General features: G+C 35.0%; 1 protein-coding gene across 1 annotated transcript in view; it reads right to left on the bottom strand.

The window, feature by feature from the left end:
- The window catches only part of C2CD3 (C2 domain containing 3 centriole elongation regulator), a 147,564-nt gene that overhangs the window by 101,536 nt on the left and 26,197 nt on the right, over positions 1–19,831 (bottom strand). Inside the window, exons 4-7 of the mRNA XM_081263133.1 lie at positions 19,523–19,746; positions 18,569–18,816; positions 8,960–9,092; positions 7,989–8,105 (exon numbers count right to left, since the gene is read on the bottom strand). Coding sequence (XP_081119259.1) covers positions 7,989–8,105; positions 8,960–9,092; positions 18,569–18,816; positions 19,523–19,746 — 722 coding nt within the window. The remainder of the gene's footprint in view (positions 1–7,988; positions 8,106–8,959; positions 9,093–18,568; positions 18,817–19,522; positions 19,747–19,831) is intronic.

The raw sequence follows: 19,831 nt of genomic DNA, 5'->3' as shown, positions 1-19,831 counted from the left end.
GTTGGACATAATATCTTTATTTTATTTATTTTTATGTGGTGCTGAGGATTGAACCCAGCACACCTTGCATGTGCCAGGCAAGTACTCTACCGCTGAGCCACAGCCACAGCCCCAGCCCCACAAATAATTTTTAATTCAAAATTATGAAGACATTTCTCTACTATCTTCCAGGGAACTGTGGATAGTCCTGATGTCATTCCAATTCCAACATATAGGTGATTTTTAATTTTCTTTAATACTGTCTCTTTATACTCAGTATTTCAAAATTTCATGATTATACATCTTGATGTGGCTTTTTAAATTTATTGTGTTGGATTCTAGGTTGTTTTTCTCCTAAACAGCTTTATAATATATGATTCATATACCATATTATTCACCCACAAAGCAATTTTATAGCTAATAATTCACAAATATAAGCAGCCATCACTCCAGTCAATTTTAAACATTTTCATCACCTCAAAACAAAACTCCATAACCTTTACTTTCATTACCCTATCCACCATTACATTCAACCTTAAGGAAACACTGATAATAATTACACTATCTTTATAGATTTGCCTATTTTGGACATTTCAAATAAATGAAGTCATAAAATATATAATCACTTGGCACTGATTTTTTTCAATTTACGTGTTTTTAAAGTTCATCCATGCTGTCATATGTATCAACACCTTGTTTTTTTATTGCCAAATAATATTCCACTAATGGATATTTCATGTTTTAAAAGTCCATTTACCGGGTGGTAGACATCTGGCTTGTTTCCATTTTTTGAATATTATGAATAATGCTGCTAGGCTCATTCATATACATGTTTTTGTTTGGATATATGCTTTCATTTTCCTTGGGTATATGCCTAGGAGTTGATCATATGGTAAGTCTATGTGTTACAGTTTGAGGAACTGATAAACGATTTTCCAAAGTACCATTTACTTTACATTTGTACCTTTTACATTATCACAAGCAGTATACTAGGATTCTAGATTCTCTACATTCTCATCAATACTTATTATCCAGACTTTTTTAATCTAGTGGGTGTGAAGTGGTATCTCATTGTTTTGATTTGCATTTCCCTGACAAATAATGGTGTTGTGCATCTTTTCATGTATAAATTTACCACTTAAATATCTTGCTTGGAGAAATGTTCAATCAGATCCACTGTCCATATTTTAAAGAATTATTTGTCTCTTCAGTCATATGAATTCTTATAAATTCTGAGTTATGTAAGTCCCTTATCAGATATAAGATCTGCAATTTTTTCCTATTCTCTTGTCTTTCCTCTTTAATAGTATCAGTGGAAGCACAAAAATTTTTAATTTTGAGATGTCCAATTTGTTTATTGTATGGCTTGTGCTTTTTATAAAATTTAGGATTTATTTTATATTATACCAATTTATCTGCCAAATCACAGGACTTCTTTTTTTGAAACTCAATATATCTTTTACAAAAATTTTAAATGCATCTTGCCAGTAGTAAATTTTTGAGCATACATCTCAATAAATGTCTTAATTAACTTATAAGTTATGCATGTAAATATGATATGCATATACCACCATACTAACATAGGATCACATTATAAAATACACACAAAAACAAAATTCTAGAAGAATGAGATACACTCCTCATGATTCAGGGACTGGGGCTGGAGATTGAACCCGGGGTTGCTTTACCACTGAGCCATACCCCTAGCTCTTTTTGTTTTATTTTATTTATTATTGATATTATTATTATTAATTAATTAATTTATCTCAATTAGATATACATGACAACAGAATGTATTTTGATTCATTGTATACAATTACAGCACAACTTTTCATTTCTCGATCGTTTGTGCTTTTGGTGCCACATCTAAGACGCTTATCCTAATCTAAGGTCATTTAGGTTTACAATCTATAAGTTTTATGTTAGTCCTTCCATTTAGCTGTTTGATTCATTTTGAGTTAATTTTTGTAGATGGTGAGGTAAAGATCCAACTTCACTTTATCTAGGCATCCCAGCGTCATTCATTGTGAAGACAATTCTTCTATCACTGAGTGATCTTAACAGCCTTATTGACTATCAGCTGACTAAAGATAGACACTTGGGTATTCTAAACTATCAATTCTATTTCACTGATTTATTTGTCTATCCTTATGCTAGTACTACACTGACTTGATTGCTATTGCTTAGGTAAGTTTTAAAATTGAGAAGTGTGACTCCCATTTCAAGAATGTTTTGGCTATTCTGGGTCCTTTACAATTTCACATGAATTTTAAAAGCAGCCTGTCAATTTTAACAAAGGAATCAACTGGAATTCTGACAGGGATTGTGCTGAATCATGAACATGTAATGTTTTTCTATTTACTTAGACCTTTTGAAATTTCTTTCAACAGTGTTTTATAGTTTTTAGAGTTTATGTTTTACACATCTTTTGTTGGATTTATTCCTAAGTATTTTATTCTTTTTGATGTCAGTATAAATGAAATTTTTTTCTAAATTTATTTTCAGATTGCTCATTGCAAGCATGTAAATATATAATAGATTTCTGCATACTGATCTTGAATCCTACAATCTTGCTGAACTTAGTTCTAATTTTTATTAGATTCTTAATCATTTTTATTGAATTCCTTATAATTTTCAACGTACTAGATCATTTCATCTTTACAGAGATATTTTTCTTCAGCCTTTCCTATTTAGGTTCCTTTTATTTATTTTTCCTAATTGAAACAGCTAGAAGCTATTGCACAATGTTTAATAGAACTGCTGAGAGCAAATATCCTTGCTTTTTCCTAATCTTAGGAAGAACACATTCAGTCTTTTAACATTAAGCATAATGTTAACTCTGTGTTTTCTGTAGATGCTGAGGATTTTCTCTTCTATCTAAGCTTATTGCGCATTTTGTCATGCAAGATCATTAGATTTTTGTTAAATGCTTCTCTCCATCTTTTGAGATGATCCTGTGGCTTCTGTTTTTTATTCTATTTATATTGTATATCACATAAATTGGTTTTCAGAAATTAAACTGACCTTACATTCTAAGTAAATTCCACTGGGTCATGGAATAAAATTTTAGTTACTTGGCTTGGTTTGAGAATATTTTGTGGGGAATTGTTGTCTCCATATACATATTGATCTGTAGTTTTCTTGTGATGCCTCTGTCTAGATTTGGTAACAGAATAATGTTGGCTTCATAAAATAGTAGGAAAGACTTCCCTACTATTCCAATTTTTAGAAGAATTTGTGAAATATTGGTATTAACTCTCTTTAACTGTTTGGTAGAATTCATCAATAAAAACTGGGCCTGGGCTTTTCTTTGTGGGTAGTTTTTTGAATTTCTAATTCAATCCCTACTTGTTACAGGTCTATTTCTTCTTGAGTCAGTTTTAGTAATCTGTGTCTTTCTAGCAATCTTTCCATTTTATCTAAATTATTTGTCTTTAAAAAGGTTTTAAGTGTTTTAATTAGTGAATCATAGTTATACATAATATTGGGATTCATTTTGACATAATCATGCATGCATGGAATATAATTTATTCCACTTCAATCTCCAGTACTTCCTCTTTCTCTCCTCTCCTTCTTCCCATTGCCCATCTTCTATTCTACTGGTCTTCCTTCTATTTATTTATAGTTATATTTTAAAAAATTAGTGCTTTAGGGGCTGGGATTGTGGCTCAGCCATAGAGCGCTCACCTAGCAGGTGTAAGGCCCTGGGATTGATCCTCAGCACCACATAAAAATCAATCAATCAATCAACAAATGTATTGTATCCAACTACAACTAAAAAATAAATATTTTAAAATAAAAAAGCTAAAAAAATTTAGTACTTTATAGACATAGAGAAAGGTGAAATTCATCATGCTAAGTGAAATAAGCCAGATTCATAAAGTCAAGGTTTCAATGTTTTCTCTCAAATGTGAAAGCTAGACCAAAATAAGGGGGAAAAAGGAGGGGATCCCATAAAAATAGAAGGGAGATCAGTGAAGCAGAAGTAGAGGAAAGGATAGAGAGGGAGTGGGGAAGGAGGAGGGAGAGGAAAAGGAATGCATGGTGGAATGAAATTGACCAAATTATACTATGTAAATTATCGTTTATTGTCATCCAAATGTTCACAGGATTCATTCATAATGTTTTATTTATATAAAATTGGTATTAACTTTCCCTGTTTAATTTCGAATTCTAGTGATTTGCATATCCTCTTTTTTAAAAAAACATTTATTTTTTAGTTGTAGTTGGACACAATACCTCTATTTTACTTATTTATTTTTATGTGGTGCTGAGGATCAAACCCAGGCCTCATGTTCAAGGCAAGCGCTCTGCCACTAATCTACAGTCTCAGCCTCCTTTCTCTTGCTTATGTCCTACTCCTCCCTCAGAAGATACCTGCTGATTGGCGCTATGGGAAGAGGGAGTTCTAAGTCCTTGGCTGCCCCAGTAAGGAGGGAAGTTTCTATGTGTCTGAGTTAGAAGAGATGGGATAGGGGGTCTTGGCTCAAGTATCAGCACAGAAGCTGATATGCTCCAGTTCAGGAGAATTTTTTCATTTCCTCTTTTCTGAAACTCTAATTATTTGGTTGTTGAACTTCTTGAATATATCCTCAATTTTGTCTTTTCTTTCCTACTTTCCAACTCTGCCTTAAGGGGAAAATAGGATTTTCCCTCACTTACCTCTTCCATATGTTCTGTTAAATCTTGTTGTCTCTATGTTAGAGGCATTCCTTGAATGCCTATAAATCTTAGCTATCTGGTCATATTAAAGTCAGGTCCTCAAATGCTGACTGAAAGTCCTATTTCTAGCTTGAGAGTTGGAGGAAACTTGTTGACTGGTGGGTTTCATTATAAAATATTTAATTGGGCAGAGCCAGATCATTTTGGAGGGTAACCTCCATGGTTGATGTCTTTCTTCTTGAGCTGGAGTTTCCATGCATAATCTCATCTCCTGTCTGGGAGGTAGTGACTGTCAGTGTGCTAGGAATCAAGGAGCAAAGGGAGTTTGGGAATGGAGGGATATTCATCATTCTCATATGTAGAATTTAAACTTAATCTCCTTTCCCTCAGTATGGTGCTCACCCTCACCTTCAATTGCATTTGACATCCTTGAATCCCGAGATCTGATAGTACTACCTCTACAAAGAATAAACTCTAGTCTTTGACTGGGCAGGAAAATGTCAGTCTGTTGGCTCTGTCCCTCATAGAGGGACAGTTATTATAATAATAATAATACTCAATATTTATTGAGAGGTTACTCTATGCCAGCAGTATTCTAACAAGTTTATAGGAATTAAATCATTGAATTTGCTCACAAAATATCAGTAAAGTAGATTATATTATGATATCTATTTAACGGATAAAAAACTACAGTAAAATGTGGTTATAACTTTGGATGATTTTAACACTAGTGAGTGACAGAACTTGGATAAAATATAGGCAGTCTGGCTCAAGGTACAGCTTTCTTTATTTTGCTGGGTCAGTTATCATTGTCCATCTGTTTTCTAACTTTTAAAATTTTATTGACATCTTTCATCTGTTGTCATTTCCCCTTTTGGTTCTTGTGATTTTTATGCCTTTTCTATTACTTGACCATCATTTTACTGAGGTTTTAAAAGGAGTGGGCACCAATTAATAGTCAATGAACTGAAAAGACACTTCTCAAAAGAAATACAAATGACCAACAAATACATGGAAAAAAAAATGTTCATTATCATTACCAATTAGGAAAATGCAAACCAAAACTATATTGAGATTTATTCTCACACTAGTCAGAATGATAATTATCAAGAATACAAATAACAGTAAAAGCTGAAGAGGATCTGAATAAAAAGGAACAGTGTTACACTGTGAGATTGTAAATTAGGACAACCACTACAGAAATCACAGTGGAGTTGTTCAACAGATTAGGCATGGAACTGCATATGACCCAGTTATATCACTCCTTGCTATTTGTCCTAAAGAATTAAAGTCATCATACTATAGTGATATATGCATACTCATGTGGCACAATTCACAATAGCCAAACCATGGAACTAGCCTAGGTGTCCACCAATAAATGAATGAATATACATACACAATGGAGTTTTAATCAGCCGTAAAGAAAAATAAAATTATGTCATTTGCAGGAAAATGGATGAATCTAGAGACCATTATGTTAACTGAAATAAGCCAAATTCAGAAGGTCAAGGGTCATATGTTTTCTCTCATATGTGGAAACCAGAGACGAAAAAGAAAAGAAGGGGCAAGGGATCTCATGAAAACACAGAGAGATCAAAAGAGGAAAGAAACCAGGGGATAGGAGATGGGGAGAGAGGCGGGGAAGTGCTAGGGAGTGATATTGGCCAATAATTATACTGTAATATTGTGTGTACATACAAATACGTCACAACAAATTCCAGCATTATGTACAACTATAATGCATCAATAAAAATGTAAAAGAAAAAATATTTTATAAAGTAAAATTATAAAAAACTAAAATAAATAAATAAATAAGGAGTGGGCATGAAAGCGTGTCCTTCATTCTTACTTTCTTTCTCCTATTCTTTCCTTGGGTACCCAATCCTGCTACTCTCAAGATTTCAATTACTGCAGTGTAGATGACACTCAATTTTTATCTTTAGGCCAATCCTCTCTCCTAAACTTCACTCTACATATTCAAGCACCTACTAAACACTGCACTTGAATGTTCTATAGACAACTTAAGTTTCACAGATTTACAAGCTTAAACTTGAATTTATTACCTTCAATTTCAATCATTATAATCCATGGAGTTCCTAACCAAAAAACCTAGGGGTCATTTTTCAGTTTTCATTCTCTTTCCACAACTAATTAGTTATAAGATCCTGTCATACCAACCTTTAATTTTTTATGTTTACAACTCCACCAGGGAGGAAAAACTATTCCCACATACTTTTCCATTTAGCCTGTAGAGTTGATTTTCCATACTGTTGCTAAACTAATCTTTCCACTCTTCTGCTGAAATATTTTTCTGTCTAACCAATTTATAACATGAAATCTAAACCCTTTAACATAATATTCAAAGTCCTTCAAAGTCTGGCTTCCACTTCCTTTTCCATTATACCCCTACTCACTCTACCTATACCATTAGCAAACTAAAATGTTTATGCAGTCTTTCTCTTTTCTTTAAGAAGTCTAACCTTAACCCAATTAAATGGAGTTTCTGAAGAACATGTTCTCTTGCACCTTATTTATTTAATTAATTAAAATTAATTAATTAATGTAAATTTTTTTCTGTTATTGGGGATTGAGCCCAGGGGTACTCTACCCCATACTCCCCTCTTTTTTTTTTTAATGTTTCATTTTGAGATGGGGTTTCTTTAAGTTGCCTAGTCTGGCCTTGAACTCATGATTCTCCTGCTTCAGCCTCCCAAATTGCTGGGATTACAGGCAAATGCCATGAAGGCTGGCCTCTCACACTTTTATAACTTAACACATATTGCTTTTAACCACCTTGCCAAGACAGTAATGAGGATAGTATTTTACTCAAGAGACAATAAATAGATGAAGGCACATGTTAGTGGTAATATTAACAATTATAGCTATTAGGAATCAAATTAATATGTGTCAAGCACAGTGTTAGCTCATTTACATACAACATTTCTAATCCTCATAATTTTTCAAGGTTAGGAACAATTCTAAATTTATTGGTGCCTCTGAAGGTAAGATACCTGCTTAAGAACACAATGTTAATAAGCAACAAACCTCAAGTTTTAATTTAAATCTGTCTAAAATTCATGCTGCTTTTACCACATCATGTTAATATTGGTGTTGGTAAGAGCTGGGAAATAAGAATGGAAAGGTGAATTGAGAACCATTCCTTAAATGAAGCCAAGAACAAAAAGCTAAAAATTGAATTTTTATTTCATAGGCATTGAGTAGTAGATTGAGAAACAGAAACCGACTGGTTAATTAAGGAAGCAAAGATTTAGAAGGATGAATTTAACATTATATTTAGTGAATTGTAGGAAAAATTTGAAAGGAACGAAGCTGGTTAAAGCACTTACCTGCCTAATAGCAGCTGTATAGCTCTGGTATCAACTTTTGTGTCATGTTTCCAAAATGTATCCTCAGTTGAAGGAAGGACATGATCTTCAACTTGATTCTTAGACAACACTCTGATTCTGAAGTGTGGAAAAATACTTTCTCACTAAATGGCTAACAGATGGGAAAAATCTGAATCATAATTAATTGAGCAAAAAAAAGAGTATTATGGAGCTGGTCTGATTCATAAAATTTATTACTTTAGACTTAAATGCCTTACATATATCTAAAACTTTACACTCTGTGAGATCTTTCCTACATCAGAACCCCATTTCATTTCTGAAAAATAGGAAGAAAATATCCCCATTTTATATACAAGCATTCCAGTTCAAAAAGAGCAGCAAAATTACTTATTTATACATTTATTAAGTATCAGTGCCAGTACTAGCATCTTAATTCCTAGTTTAGACTTCTTTATCACCTCATCAAAAATTATTTCCAAGATTGTCCAGTTCATAATTTAACAAGAAATACAGGTTGGGAGGGCGCTGGGGATGTGGCTCAAGCGGTAGCGCGCTCTCCTGGCATGCGTGCGGCCCGGGTTCAATCCTCAGCACCACATACAAACAAAGATGTTGTGTCCGCCGAGATAAAAAAAAATAAATATTAAAAGATTCTCTCTCTCTCTCTCTTTAAAAAAAAAAAAAGAAAAGAAATACAGGTTAGGGGCTGGAGTTGTAGCTCAGTGGTAGAGTACTTGCCTAGCACATATGAATGAGGCACTGGATTCAATCCTCAGCACCACATAAAAATAAATAAAATAAAATAAAGGTATTGTGTCCATTTACAACTAAAACATTATATATATATATATATATATATATATATATATATATATATATATATCACACATATTTATTTTTAAAAAAAGAAACACAGGTTAACAACTATTAAGAAAAATGAACGCTGGGTTTTTGTCTATTCTGTAACTTACTGGGTTGATGGTCTAAGAGAATCTTCCTTTATTGGAGGATGAATTTTGTCCAACAACATGCTAGTATCTGGGCTTGATTTCATTGCAGAAATCACCATGGCATTGCGCAGTTTGTTACCTTGTTCTAACAGAACTGAAAGCAGAAAAAGCAGAAAATGAAAACTCTGAAATCCAGCAGAAATGTTTGCAACATTCAGTGTATTTCCTTCTCTTTTCAGACTTACAACAAGGTTCTGTAATGGCTTACTTGTCCACCCTTCCCACTAGGCAAGAAAATTCCTTGAGGATATTCACTTAACAATAGGTGTTCACTGAGCTTTTACTTTCTGTACTGTTTTAGATCTTGACATTGCATCAATAAAGTCTCTTCTGGAGAGAACAGCCTTCTTGTGGGAGTCATTAAATCCCCAGGCATTCAGCCAGGTATGGTGGTGCACACCTGTAATCCCAGTGGCTCTGGAGGCTAAGGCAGGAAGATCTCAAGTTCAAAGCCAGCCTCAGCAAACGTAAGGTGCTAAGCAACTCAGGGAGACCCTGTCTCTAAGTAAAATACAAAACAGGGCTGGGATGTAGTTCAGTGATCGAGTGCTCCTAAGTTAATCCCTGTTACCTCCCTGCTCACCTCCCCCAAAAGATATATAAGTCCCCAGGCATTCAGTTCTTCCAACTGGTATTTGTATATAATAAGTGTTCTACTTTATTCTTAGTTATTATTGTTAATCTCTTTCTGTGCCTAATTTATAAATTAAATTTTATCAAATACATGTATGTATAGGAAAAAAATAGTATATATATAGGCCCAGTAATAGTTTCAGGCACCTATTGGGGGCCTTGCCTTACAACAAGAATTTCACTTTCAATCATTATAATAAAAGACAATTACTGTATAACCAGAATGACTCCCCATTCTGTGCTTTTATTCACTTTATCTATGTGATCCCACTGTAGTTCTTAGGCTTCCCTTTAAAAACTGAGGACCAATGGTATTATTCCATGGAACATGGGAAGTATCACTACTTTATAGAATTCTATATTTGCTTAGATGGTAAATGAGACAAAAAACCAAAGTGTCTACTTTCTAGTCTAGAGTTTTATAACTTCTGAAAATAATGAAAATATGGTGGTTAATCGAAGCAAAACAACCACAACCCTCAAAATGTGCCAAAGAGATCCATAAAGATCTAACATTCATTACTATAATAAACAGATCAAAATAGTTTTAAAACTTGAAAAAAGACCCCAAAACTTAAATATCATATCTTCAATGCATGATGGGAGAATAAAAGCAAACTAAACCAAATAAAGCTCATCCATTGTGGTAAACAGAATTCAATGTCTCAGCCCTTTGTGTACACATAGCTTTTCCTAGTGATTCACACACTCATCTAGGAATTGTTTCAAAGGGATTCTGAAGATATAATTAAGGCTCCAAATCTGTCAACTTTTAAGATAATCTGATTATCTTGGTAGGCTGGACCTATGATACATATGACCTATCTATGCATATATGTCTATATACACATTTCTTTTGCAAAAATGGCATATTGTATATTCTGTTTTATAACTACTTCTGACATATAGAATTATGAGATAACAAATGGGTATTGTTTGAAGTGTCAAGTTTGTGGTTGTTTTGCAGCCATAGAAAATTAATATACCCATTAATATTACTAATCAAGAATACTGATTATTTGCCAGGTATGGTGGCACATGCCTGTAATCCCAGTGGCTTGGGAGGCTGAGGCAGGAGAATTGTGAGTTCAAAGCCAGCCTCGGTAACTTAGCAAGGCCCTAAGGACTTTTGTGAGACCCTGTCTCAAAAAATACAAAAAGGGCTTGGGGATGTGGGATATGGCTCAGTGGTTAATCGCTCCTGGGTTCAATCCCTGGTACCAAAAATAGTTAATGATTATTAATATTTTGATGTGTCTCGTAGTTTTTATCTATGCATATGTATGTCTGTATATCCATTTCTTTTGCAAAAATGGCATATTATAGATTGTGTTTTATAACTACTTTTCCACTTAACATACTAACTTTTTCTCAGTAAGTAATGGCTACACAGTATTATATTAAGAATTCATTTTATTTATTTTTTTATTGAAAGAAAGAAAATCTCTGGGATTCAGCTAGAAAACGTCTGCATCCCAAAGAGATTTGGCTTGTTTATTCTCTGAGAGAGGGTGAAGAAAACATGGTCTACCAAAATTGAAAATCTGGTTAGATATAAAAGTCTTCCGTTTAAAGAATCTTAGTATGCAATAGGATGCTTTTCCTTTTAGTTGATACTGGCTTTATTTGATATGGTTTAACGTTCTTTAATAAGGTGGATGAATAAAGAGGCTAATGACAAGCAATGTTTGATTTTAAGGCCATGTTACAATAACCTTTTCTTCCGATACTTAAAATGTTCCTAAGGAGGTAACAGCCTTGGTACTTTATTATGTATCCATATCTGTTATGATTTGGATATAAGGTGTCCCCCAAAAGCTTCTGTTAATGCAGTAATAGTCAGTGGTAACATGACAAGAACTGTAACCTAATTCTAGTTTGAATGGACTGATTAGATGGTAACTGTAGGTAGGTGGAGAATGGCTGAAGAAGGTGGGCCACGGGGGGCATGCCATGGAAGGATGCATGTTCCTTATGGTTCTTTCTTCTTTTCCTGGATCTCTCCTTCCTTTAAAGACATTTTTTTTTCCTTTTGGTACTGTGGATTGAATCTAAGGGTGCTTTATCACTGAGCTACATCCCCAGTCTTTTTATTTTTATTTTGAGACAAGGTCTCACTAAGTCGCTTAGGGCCTTGCTAAGTTGCTGAGGCTGACCTTAAACTTGTGATCCTCCTGCCTCAGTCTCCTCAATTGCTGGGATTACAGGTGTGAGCCACTGTACCTGGCTGATCTCTGCTTCCTTGTAGCAATGAGAGAGCAGTTTTCCTTCACCAGAACTCTTCTCACCTTAGGTTCAGAGTCCTAAAGGACTTGGCTATCTATGGAATGAGATCTCTGAAACTGTGAGTTCCAAATAAACTTTTTCCTGTAAACTGTTCTTGCCAGGTGTTTTAGTTACAGTGATGAAAAAGCTAGCTAACACAATATCTTTATTATCAGTTCCTTAAGTCAAAATATCTCCTCTGTGCTCTCAGAATCCCTGGTATTTAACTTTATCAAAGAATTTACCATGCAGTAATGTTAACTGTCGTTTTTACCTAATTTATAATTCTGGGTTGGTTTTTTCTGGTCTTTGTACTCATGGTATCTGGTACAGTGTCTGGCATATATCAGGCACTTGATAAAATGTTTTAATGAATATTTCCATTGCTGTATCTATTTATACATAACTGTGATTTGCTTTTAAATCTATCTCCTTTACTAAAATGAATTCCTTAAGGGCAGGGGCTAAAACATTTATCATTGTAACCCTAAAATTAAGAACAAGACTGACACAAGACAGACACATGAAAAATAATGAATTGAGCTTATTTTTCATCTCTGATAAATAAAAACTCCGTTGGGAATGATAATATTGAAGAACAATTTATTGAGTCCTTTAAATCTGAATGGGAATTGGTACCTAAGATACTTTCCAAAGCAGGTTTTAAGTGGAATAAACATTAAGGAAGATAAATGAGAGAAATCTATGCACAAGTAGTCCAGTCATTAGCCTCCGAGTGGTTTCACTGTTGAAACAGCCATTTTTTGGAAAAGATTTTTTGATGTCATAAATCTTTTATGACATACCTTAGACTTAGAATATTTTATATTGACTTTTCAGGGAGAAGTTGGTATCTCACAGTATAAAGACTGTCATGGAATCTTCCTGCACCTTAATTCAATAACCATTTTGTGCACACACTAATATAGCACTCTAGCATGTTCAGGACAAATATTTCCCTTACTTATTTCCTACATGCCATGGGTACAGCCCTGGCTAAACAAGGTATGTAAACAAAATGTGTAGTTGGTATTTCAGAAATACAAGCTAGCTGCCGAATCATTCCGCATCACTTCCCACTTTCTGGTATATTAGTACAATGAAGACCAGAAAAATCATTGGGCTTAGCTATTTATTGTGTCCCTCCTGGGAACCTCAGCCCTAGTCCTATGGCAGTAGCCCAGTTAATCTTAGTTCCCTAGAATCCTGTGTTTGGAATAGACTTTTAAAGATTCCATCCAAATGTCTACTTGAAATTTAATCCAATATGCAAGAGGATCATCACATCTCCAGCCCATGCCTGACTATTTACAGTGGTGTAGAATTTATAACCTTTTGAAGTGGTTCTCTCACATTTTTGCATATGTCAGATTATTAACTCAGAGTCAGCTACCATCTGTTTTGTTCCATCTTTAAACCCACTGATCCTAGAAGATTATAGAAGAGGTTGCACATTGGCAGGCCAGGGGTTGTGCCTGGCATATTTTGTTTGGCTTGAACAATTGGCCAGTATAGTCTTTTTTTTTTTTTTTTAATATTTTCGTAGTTGTCAATGAACCCTTTATTTTATTTATTTATATGAGGTGCTGAGAATCAAGCCCAGTGCCTCACGCATGCTAGGCAAGCACTCTACCACTGAGCCACAACCCCAGCCAAAAATCAGTATAATCTTGATTAAAATAATAATAATAATAATAAATACAGTCATGCCTAGGTAAACAATGAACTTACCAGGGCAGGGTAAGTTAGGACCTTAGGACCTAAGACAAACTGAGGAGCAACTGCCCCTTTTGACAAGGCAGAAGTTTCCTAACTCTTAGCCTATGTCTTCATTTTAAAATGGGGATATAATCCCTACTGCACAGTGGTTTTTCTAAGATTCTGGGTATAAAGCACTTTGAATAGTACCTAGCACATAATTAGTGCTCAATAAATGGTAGCTGTTTTCTCCAGGCTAAATAGCTCTTGTTGGTTCTTTTTCCTTATCAGACTAGTTACTCTCCTTAGAAGGAATTTTTATGTGTTTGTGTGTGTGTGGTGCTGGGGTTCAAACGCAGTACCTCACACATGCTAGTTAAGTGCTCTACCAATGAGTTACACCTCCAGCCTCCATCATCTTTAGATCTGTAATGCTACCTACTTAATGAGGCCTTCCTTTAATGCTGGGTGCTAAATAATCCCAGTGACTCAGGAAGCTGAGGCAGAAATTGGAGGCCAGGTTGGGCAATTTAGCAAGACTCTGTTAGAAACAAATAAACAAAAAGGCAGGGGATATAGCTCAGTGCTTGAGCACCCCTGGGTTCAACCCCCTGTACCAAAAATAATAAATGATTTACCAAACCTACATAAAACAAATAATTCTTTCTTTCACCTTCCTTGCTTCATTTCCCCCCACCATTTGCCATTATCACCATCTGATACTACGTATTTATTTATCTGGTTTATAATTTGCCTTCCCATTCAGAATATAAGATCCTTAAGAAAGGAATATATGTCTTTTTAGAAATGAAATTAAACTGCTGTATTCCTGACACACAGAAGTATCACAAACATTTGGTAGATGCTGAACAAATAACCCACTTAACTTTTTCCAAGTCTGGTATCCTAGTCTATACAAAATATTCCAAATGTAACTCAACAAGCACTGAGAATTCTTTCTTGTTAATGGAGTCTTTGTGTTAAAGACTAAAATAAATGGACTATAATCTTGGAATATATTTTTTAAAATAGACATTTCCGTTGAAAAACTATGAACAGAATGTTTTCTTCATTAAAAAAACATACCAGGCTTGATACACAGCTCTGTGGTACAGTGTAAGGCCCTGGGTTCAATACTCAGCAACACAAAAAACAAGAACAAAAACAAATAAAAATCAAACCAGATGTCCTTACTAATATGAATTATGTACCTTAATAGTTATTTAAAAGACTTTCCTATGAATGCTATAGATATTCTATTTTGGAAATTTTACTTGTGGGGATGGAAACAAATTCTTGTCATACTAACAATGTCACAGTAATAATATGGTATAATATAAGCCAGTTAGTTGCTTTCATTGTACCACTCCCTAACCTGTGGTACTTAATTCTATTCCCATTTGCTTCGCACCCCACCCCCTCCAGTCTAAGCCCTTATACGGGTAAACTTGTCTCCTTTCTACTTCTATTTAGCGACACAGAAGTTAATTCCCAGGCTTAAGATTAGCAATTATGCTATGCACTGAATATTCTCATTAAGACTACCAGTTTTCAGAATGTGAAATGAATTTGGTACTATCCTCTCTGTACAATAGTAAAAGTATATGGGCTGATAATACAAAAAACATATCTGTCTTGAATTATTTGGGGAAAAGTAAGAACTAATATTTTTCTCTGACAAAAACTACCCTCATATCCAATTCCTTTTAAATAGTTCCTTCCCCAATCTGCAATTATAAGAAACTAATTTAGAAGTTCCTTGGTAGACATGGATGGAATTAGAGGTCATTAGGTTGAGTGAAATTAAAAGTAACATCTTCTGAGATCTTCTTCTATCTCTCTCTTTAGGGTTCTGTAGTTTTCATTGTATAAATCTTTCACCTCTTTTGTTAGGTTGATACCCAAGTATCTTATTTTCTTTGAGGATATTGTGAATGGAGTGGTTTTCCTTATTTCCATTTCAGAAGTTTTGTTGCTGATATATAGGAATGCCTTTGATTTATGCGTGTTGATTTTATAACCTGCCACTTTGCTGAATTCATTTATTAACTCTAGCAGCTTCTTTGTAGACTCTTTTGGGTCTGTTAAGTATATTATCATGTCATCCGCAAATAGCGATAGTTTAATTTCTTCTTTTCCTATTTTTATGCCTTTAATTTCTTTTGTCTGTCTAATTGCTCTGGCTAGTACTTCGAGAACTAAATTGAATAGAAGTGGTGATAGAGGGCATCCCTGTCTTGTTCCAGATTTTAGAGGGAATGCCTTCAATTTTTCTCCATTCAGAATGATGCTAGCCTGAGGCTTAGCATAGATAGCTTTTACAATGTTGAGGTAAGTTCCTGTTATCCCTAGTTTTTCTAGTGTTTTGAACATAAAGGGATGCTGTACTTTGTCAAATGCTTTTTCTGCATCCATCGAGATGATCATGTGGTTCTTGTCTTTAAGTCTATTGATGTGGTGGATAGCATTTATTGATTTCCGTATATTGAACCATCCTTGCATCCCAGGGATGAAAACTACAGAACCCTAAAGAGAGAAGTAGAAGAAGATCTTAGAAGATGGAAAAATGTACCCTGTTCATGGATAGGCAGAACTAACATCATCAAAATGGCGATATTACCCAAAGTTCTCTATAGGTTTAATGCGATGCCAATCAAAATACCAACGGCATTTCTTGTAGAAATAGACAAAGCAATCATGAAATTCATATGGAAAAACAAAAGACCCAGAATAGCAAAAGCAATTCTAAGCAGGAAGTGTGAATCTGGAGGTATAGCGATACCAGAGGTCAAACTGTACTACAAAGCAATAGTAACAAAAACAGCATGGTACTGGTACCAAAACAGGCGGGTGGACCAATGGTACAGAATAGAAGACACAGAGACTAATCCACAAAGTTACAACTATCTTATATTTGATAAAGGGGCTAAAAGCATGCAATGGAGGAAGGATAGCATCTTCAACAAATGGTGCTGGGAAAATTGGAAATCCATATGCAACAAAATGAAATTGAATCCCTTTCTCTCGCCATCCACAAAAATTAACTCAAAATGGATCAGGGAGCTAGATATCAAATCAGAGACACTGCGTCTGATAGAAGAAAAAGTTGGCTACGATCTACAAATTGTGGGGTCGGGCTCCAAATTCCTTAATAGGACACCCATAGCCCAAGAGTTAACAACCAGAATAAACAAATGGGACTTACTTAAACTAAAAAGTTTTTTCTCAGCAAGAGAAACAATAAAAGAGGTAAATAGAGAGCCTACATCCTGGGAACAAATCTTTACCCCCCACACCTCTGATAGAGCCCTAATATCCAGAATGTACAAAGAACTCAAAAAATTAAATAATAAGATAACAAATAACCCAATTAACAAATGGGCCAAGGACCTCAACAGACACTTCTCAGAGGAGGACATACAATCAATCAACAAGTTCATGAAAAAATGCTCACCATCTCTAGCAATCAGAGAAATGCAAATCAAAACCACCCTAAGATACCATCTCACTCCAGTAAGATTGGCAGCCATTATGAAGTCAAACAACAACAAGTGTTGGCGGGGATGTGGGGAAAAAGGTACACTTGTACACTGCTGGTGGGGCTGCAAAATGGTGAGGCCAATTTGGAAAGCAGTATGGAGATTCCTGGGAAAGCTGGGAATGGAACCACCATTTGACCCAGCTATTGCACTTCTCGGACTATTCCCTGAGGACCTTAAAAGAGCGCACTATAGGGATACGGCTGCATCAATGATTATAGCGGCACAATTCACAATAGCTAGACTGTGGAACCAACCTAGATGCCCTTCAATAGATGAATGGATAAAGAAAATGTGGCATCTATACACAATGGAATATTATGCAGCACTAAGAAATGACAAAATCATAGAATTTGCAGGGAAATGGATGGCATTAGAGCAGATTATGCTAAGTGAAGCTAGCCAAGCCCTAAAAAACAAATGCCAAATGTCTGCTTTGATATAAAGAGAACAACTAAGAACAGAACAGGAAGGAAGAGCATGTGGAAAAGACTACAGATAACAAAGACGAATGGGGGGAGAGAAACGGAGAGAGAAGGGAAAGCATATGGAAATGGTAGGAGACCTTCAAGGATACATAAAATTACAAGAGGCTATGAGGGGCAAGGGGGAGGGAAAAAAAAAGGGAGAGAATTGAACAACAGCAGGGGAGATAGAGAGGGAAGATGGGAGGGGAGGGGAGGGGAGGGGTGATAGTAGGGGTTAGGAAAGGTAGCAGAATATAACAGACACTAATATGGCATTATGTAAAAATGTGAATATGTAACAGATGTGATTCTGCAATCTATATTTGGGGTGAAAATGGGAGTTCAAAACACAATTTGAGTCTAATGTATGAAAGATGATATATCATGAGCTATGTAATGCTTTAAATAATCAATAAAAAATTAAAAAAAAAAAATTAAAAGTAACAGAAAGACAAATAATGTATCTTCTCATTTATATGTGGAAGCTTAAAAGTTGATCTCAAAGTAGTAGAGAACAGAAGAGTGGTTATCAAAGCCTGGGAAGGGTGTTGGGGGAGGGACAAAGAGGAGATGATTAACAGATACAAGGATACAGTTGGATAGGAAGAATAACTTCTAATTTTTATAGTAATAATAAGATAACTATGGTTGATAATAATTAATTGAATATTTCAAAATAGCTAGTAGAAACAGGTTTGAATGTTCCTAATAAAGAAAGATAAATATCCAAGGTAACAGATATGCCAATTACCCTGACCTGATCATTATACATAATATACATGCACTGAAATGTCCCAAAGTAAACCATAAATATGTACAATTATTATGTGGTGAGAAATTCTGGACCACAGCAAGTATTTTATTTAACTAGTTCAAACACAAGTCTTGGTTCTCCTTTATAGGTATGCTAATAAGCAGAGCAATCCCAATAAATATAGTTTAGTTTCTGTTCACAAATACATACACACCTGAAAGAAGGTCCTTGGTAGGGGGGTTGTTTGAAGAAAGAATGCAGGAGTCACTATGACTCTTGGCAACTGATCTAATTTGAGGCTGAAATTCAGAACTGCTGTGAAGAGACATCTGCTTCCGTGGTGCTTTGCCTTTTATAGTTACAGACTCTAAACTCTGTCCTGAATTAAGATGGTGCTGTAGTCCAAAGAAAGAATCCTTTATTGTATCAGAGTTCTCTACAAAGTACAAGTGGTCTTTTCCCCTGTTTAAAAAAAAGGACATTGTCATCAGTATCTAATCCATTATGGTAGCATGCCACTTTGTCAGAGTCAGGAAAAGGATCAGTGATGGCAATATAGCTTGGACTTTTGAAAGAGGCGACTTTCTTGCAATGTGACTTTGTAATACTGTTTCACATCTATTAAATAACAGATGCTTTACCTATAGCTGTGGGATTGAATCTTGAGTAAAATAATGAAATAAAGAATTTAGCACAAAAAGATAGGGGGAAGGTGAGCACAGAGCCTGATATAAAGGAAATGCTTCATAAACAATTGGGAGAAAGATCTGCTTCTCTTATTCTACTCTGTTCCACAAAATAATTCCTTTCCCTCTTTTCCCTCATGGACATCTACACATTATTTGGTCCTATTTATTTGTACGTTGGCTTCTCCACTAGATTATGAATAGTCCCTAGAAACAGGAATTGTGAGGTTTTTTGGTTTTGTTGCTGGGCATGCTAATTAAGTATTCTACCACTGAGCTACAATCCCAGCCTCGGGGATTGTGTCTTATTAATTTCTAGGCTCCTGATACTGAACCAGGACCACAGTGGGAACTTAAAAATTATCTGCTGAATGAGTGATGATATTTCTGTCTTCAGTTTTTCACTTAACCACAAATGAAAGAAAGAAATCACAAGTACAAAGGGAGTTAGCTGACAGACTGGTATTAACTCTGGTAATTACCTTGGTGTGGTTGATCTACTACTGTTGGCTCCTAATTCTTTTCCATCATTTTTGAGGGTAGGTACCCCATGGGACCTTGATGGAATCAGAAACTGGGTATGGCTGGATTCAGTATTCTCTCTGGATCCCTGCTTAGGTAAAAGCACATTTTCTGCCATGTCAGTGATAGGAAGAGGATTGTAGCTGTTGTAAGTTTCTGATAGAGGCTCCAAGGCAAGTGAAACCTGAAAAAAACATGTAATATATCAGAGATTTTCTTTAGCATTCACTAATTTTGTCTCCCCTACTGCATATAAATTATGTTCCCCA

The sequence above is a fragment of the Spermophilus citellus genome (assembly GCF_964194105.1).
Source record: "Spermophilus citellus genome assembly, chromosome: 2".
NCBI lineage: Eukaryota > Metazoa > Chordata > Mammalia > Rodentia > Sciuridae > Spermophilus > Spermophilus citellus.
This window is presented reverse-complemented; position numbering and strand designations above follow the sequence as displayed.